General features: G+C 33.2%; 1 protein-coding gene across 1 annotated transcript; it reads left to right on the forward strand.

Annotated features, from left to right (window-relative positions):
• Positions 1-517: 517 nt before the first annotated feature.
• LOC110651772 (beta-galactosidase 3) lies at positions 518-5089 on the forward strand. Its single transcript, XM_058148399.1, is given in 20 exon segments — positions 518-714; positions 845-1028; positions 1121-1216; positions 1292-1404; positions 1510-1576; positions 1663-1755; positions 1846-1989; positions 2108-2196; positions 2276-2381; positions 2586-2673; positions 2753-2818; positions 2821-2870; positions 2972-3136; positions 3225-3400; positions 3485-3594; positions 3693-3802; positions 3893-4000; positions 4152-4262; positions 4536-4738; positions 4834-5089. Coding segments are annotated over 20 exon segments (2226 nt in total). The 5' UTR covers positions 518-685; the 3' UTR covers positions 4952-5089.
• The last annotated feature ends 464 nt before the right edge of the window (positions 5090-5553 follow it).

Below are 5553 nucleotides of genomic sequence, written 5' to 3' on the forward strand. Positions count from 1 at the left end.
TTAGGTTTACAAGCAACCAGATCACCTGCAAATTTTTTTCTTATTTATTTGCTCTTTTTATTATATTTAATTAATTGATTTCCGAATTAGGATCTCAAAGAGACTCCTATTTAATTTCAATCTTAATTAAACTCTAATTGTTAAGTTATTTGTCTTTAACTTATTGATCAAATTAATTAACAAATTCTAAAAATAAGTTAATTCGTTTGTTTATTATAATTTTTAGACTTATAAATTGAGCTTATAAATTAAAATAAATTACAGAATTTTTCATTTTAGTACTTATAAATCTTATAAGTTAATTTAATCAAATATTTTACTATATTATCCTTATTCAATTTTTAAAATTTTATCATATTTTTTTAATATTTTAATAATAAATGTGCTTATAAATTATTTTTTATCAAATAAATTAACTATTTATTAATCATTTATAAGTATTTAAACTAAACACATAAATATTTAAAATTTTAAATATTTATAAGTTTAAATTAACTTATAAGTTGATTTTTAAAAGTTAAGCCAAACACACTCCAGTGAAATACATTAGTTTCTATAATTTTTTGCATGATCCAACTCTACAAGCTTTTTTATGATATGGGCAATAAACGTGATCAATTAGCATAGAAGGTTTTGAGTTTGAATTCTAATAGGAGTATAAAATGAAAGTAAAGCTTGGAGACGGATGTACAATTTGTTTTCTAACAGGACACAGTAAGAGCTAGAAATGTAGTGTGTTTTGACGTGGGATTAGCATACACTATATGTAACCTACCTTCTTTGTCTTCTTGTTGCTTTTCTCCAATATTATAATAATCTTTTTTTTTGTCTTGTCTATCTGAAGAGAAAATATGGAAGCTAACTCAGCAGCAATCAAGTGGTTTTCTCTGTGTATTGTGGTGTTGTTATCTCTAGGTTTCCAGGGGATACAATGCGATGTTACTTATGATAACAAGGCTCTTATCATTGATGGCCAGAGGAGAATTCTCTTCTCTGGCTCTATTCACTATCCCAGAAGCACTCCTCAGGTCCGGTTCTGGTCTATACTCTGTACTTTCTCTCTCTTGAGAATATCTTCTTGCCACGTGAGGTTTTTACTGAAATTTTTTATAAAATGCAGATGTGGGGAGGACTCATACAGAAGGCTAAAGATGGTGGTTTGGATATTATAGATACTTATGTTTTTTGGAATCTTCATGAGCCTTCTCCTGGCAATGTAACTCTGTTTTTCCTCTGTTTTTTTCTTACTTTTTTTTCAAAATTCTCCATTCCTAATATCAATTCTTTGCAGTACAATTTCGAGGGAAGGTATGATTTGGTTCGCTTCGTCAAGTTGGTTCAGAAAGCTGGTCTCTATGTTCATCTTCGCATTCGACCTTATATATGTGGAGAGTGGAATTTTGGGTAATAAACAAATTTCATCTTAATATTTTCACAGTGTTGAATTTTTAATTTTCTCGAACACTATTTTTCTTGCTATTTTACCTTTATCCTGTTGTATTGTATTAGAGGGTTTCCAGTGTGGTTGAAGTATGTTCCAGGCATAAGCTTCAGGACAGATAATGAGCCTTTCAAGGTCTCTGTCTCTCTCTCTTTCTATTTTTGAGTGTCTGGAATTATGTGGATTATGATCTTAAAAAGTTAAAAATGTTGGTATTGCAGATGGCAATGCAAAATTTCACCAAGAAAATTGTCCAAATTATGAAGGATGAAAATTTGTTTCAGTCTCAAGGTGGTCCTATTATCCTCTCTCAGGTAAAAAGAAAAAAAAAATCATCAATTGTGTAGTTTTGGCTTATAAAACATAGAAAATTAAGATGCATGTTCAATTTGATTGTGTTGCAGATTGAGAATGAATATGAACCTGAAGACAAGGCATTTGGATCTGCTGGTCATGCATATATGACTTGGGCTGCACAGATGGCTCTTTCTATGAATACTGGAGTTCCATGGGTTATGTGCAAGGAATTTGATGCCCCTGACCCTCTGGTGCTCAAATTTCTACTTCTTTCTTGTCAAAATTCATTAAATCCATTAATTTTGATTCAATTCAATTCAATTCTCATATTTCACATTAACAATGAGGAATTCTGAATCTTGTCAACAGATAAATACATGCAATGGTTTCTACTGCGATTACTTCTCTCCAAACAAACCTAACAAACCAACGATGTGGACTGAGGCTTGGACTGGCTGGTAATTTTCATATTTTTGGTATCTTCAATTGGTTCTTAGACTGTTCTTTTGGGGATAATTATTTTCTATCTTTCTACAGGTTTTCAGATTTTGCAGGTCCAAACCACCAGCGTCCGGTCGAGGATTTAGCATTCGCAGTTGCTCGATTCCTTCAGAAAGGAGGTTCCTTTGTTAATTACTATATGGTTAGTCTACTCCTGCTTCATTTCTTTTGTTTGTTACAAGAAGAAATTGCTTTATCAAAGCAAAAGCAATTCCTTGAATTCCAAGGAAGTATCTCAACTTTGCATCTGATAAAGGCATAAGCTTCCAATGAAATAAAGGAGCATATTTTCATTCTATAAGGAGAGACTTCTGCATTATGATTTCATTCTCGTTGTTTGCTGCAGTATCATGGAGGAACCAACTTTGGCAGAACTTCTGGAGGACCTTTCATTACTACAAGCTATGACTATGATGCACCCATTGATGAATACGGTGACAAAATTCGATCCCCATTTTTCGAAATTTAATCAATTAGTCCATCTGTTGGAATTCAAACTCATAGCATTTACAGGGTTGATTAGGCAACCTAAATATGGCCATTTAAAGGATCTTCACAAGGCTATTAAGTCATGCGAAAAGCTTTGCTCAATGCCGATCCTACTGTCGAAAACTTGGGAGCTTATAAACAGGTCTGTTCTAATCTACCAAAGGAAAACCAGCAACTGCAAATGAGAATTGCTTTAAGCTTATTTCAGCAAACCAGAATGATTCAATGAGGAAAATTTTGCAGGCACATGTATTCTCTTCCAATTCTGGAGATTGTGCAGCTTTTCTTGCAAACTACCATCCAAATGGTACTGGAAAGTTGACATTTAATAACATGCATTATAGCCTGCCACCTTGGTCTATCAGCATCCTTCCTGACTGCAAAAATGTTGTTTTCAACACTGCCCAGGTAAGTTAAAATGGACTAGGAAATCCAATTCCAATTATAAAAATTTGTTGAATTATGAGCTAATTCCATCTCTCTGAATAATTTGCAGGTTGGAGTCCAAACGTCCCAGGTGCAAATGTTGCCCACAGCCACAGGTCTCTCATGGGAGACTTTCAGTGAAGATGTATTATCAGTTGATGAAGATAAAATAACTACAGTCCCTGGCCTCTTGGAGCAGATAAATGTCACCAGAGATACAACTGATTATCTCTGGTACACAACTGGGTAAGTTCCTACTTAATTTGCAAGCTTTCAATGATGAAAATCAATAATGAAATATGAATCTAATTATGTTGTGTGCTTTTCCAGTCTGACTATTAGGTCATATGAATCATTTCTACATCAAGGCAATCTTCTCAATCTTACAGTGGATTCAGCAGGCCATGCTTTGCACGTCTTTGTCAATGGAGAGCTTTCTGGTAACAAAATATTTTCTTTCTTTGGAAATCTCCTGCAATTGTCAAAACACCATAAAAGAAAAATGAATTTTCTTTATTATGCTGTGCTGCAATGATAGGATCTGCTCATGGGAGTAGAAAAAGCAAGAGATTCACGTTTACAGTACCAGTGAAGCTACATGCTGGAAGAAACAGAATCTCACTGCAGAGCATAGCTGTTGGATTACCAGTTAATGAATTCTCTGGATCTCATTGATTCTCTGTCTGATTCTTGAAAGAAATTAAAGAACTGATGTTTTTATGCTGTTTCTGGCTGTAGAATATTGGAACCCATTTTGAGAACTGGAAGGCAGGAATAGAAAGGGTCACTCTCCATGGCCTAGACAAAGGGGAGAAGGACCTGACCTGGAACAAATGGTCCTATAAGGTCCTTCAGTTCTACTCATTTATTATTATTATTTTTTTTGGTGGAGTGGGGGGCGCGGGTGATGTTGTGAAATTCTAGCCTACACAACCATGATACAAGCGGAGATCATGGACCTTGGGATCTCCTTTATTGATGGGCATTTATTACACAGGTTGGGCTTAAAGGAGAAGACATGAATCTTGGATCTCCAGATTCTGTTCCATCAGTTGAATGGATGAAAAGGACCACGTCAGCACAAAGCCCACCATTGACGTGGCATAGGGTATGACACTAAATTTATTTAATTATGCAGATTAAATTATAAATATATTGAAAATACTTTTGATTAAAAATTTAAAAAAAATTATTAGAAGAATATTTAATCCAAAAAATTAAAAATATTTTTAGAATAAATCTTATGTTTATTTAAAAAATTTTCATCAACCCTACTACAATTAAATTCTTGAAACTAAATAACTGAAATATTTTACATTACAGTTAAAAAAAAAAAAAAAAACCCTTGGACTAATTGAGGATTTTGGAAATGGACTTGCAGGCCTACTTTGATGAACCAAAAGGAGAAGATCCCTTGGCATTGGACATGGGGAGCATGGGGAAGGGACAAGTGTGGATTAATGGGAATAGCATTGGAAGATATTGGACTGTAAAAGCTACTGGCGATTGCAATGCTTGTGGGTACAATGCTACATTTAGGGAGACAAAATGCCAATTTGGTTGTGGCCAACCTACTCAAAGATGGTACCCTAAACTTTCCCATTAATTTTTCTTAACTCTTCAACAAATTAATTTCCCAATTTGTTTCCCCATTTAATCTCTTTTAATTAATCTTTCAGGTACCATGTTCCCAGATCATGGCTGAAGCCAACCAAGAATTTGTTGGTAGTATTTGAAGAAATTGGAGGAGATTCATCTCAGATATCACTTGTGAAAAGATTAGTCACAAGTGGTTAATTTCAAGCCATATCTCAAAGGAACCCCTATACTATATATATATGCACTATGCATTCACCTTCCATCTTCAAATGGAATTTTTCTAAAGGTACACTTTCGATAGGTACCACACCCCCCACCACCCCACCCACCCCCCACCCCACCTTCTTAAGGTGACTCTATATGGCCTTACTTATTTGAATGCGTACCTAGATGCCCTATCCCTACTTCATTTAGAAAAGACTAATATTAGAGTTAATTTTTTAATTTTTTTAAGGCATTTTGCAAAAGAGAACTGTGTATGGATGTATTTATTATTATTATTATTACTTATTAATTTTGTGCAGGTCCATTTGGATCAAAAATCTGAATTCAACTAAATAGAACAACAAATTGATTCACATAAGTTATACTTTATTTTTAGATTTTTCACAAATTATAAATTATTTTCTTTTTTGAAATAATAGTTTCTTTATTAACTTATTAATATACCCTATTTATTATGTACTAAAAAAGAAAATTTTATTAGTTTCAAAAATAATTTAATAGCATAAATTAATTTTTTTTAATGAAATAATATGAATGGAGATATATTAGGAAAATATTAAATAAAATTTATTACT

This window comes from Hevea brasiliensis, chromosome 6 (genome assembly GCF_030052815.1).
Source record: "Hevea brasiliensis isolate MT/VB/25A 57/8 chromosome 6, ASM3005281v1, whole genome shotgun sequence".
NCBI lineage: Eukaryota > Viridiplantae > Streptophyta > Magnoliopsida > Malpighiales > Euphorbiaceae > Hevea > Hevea brasiliensis.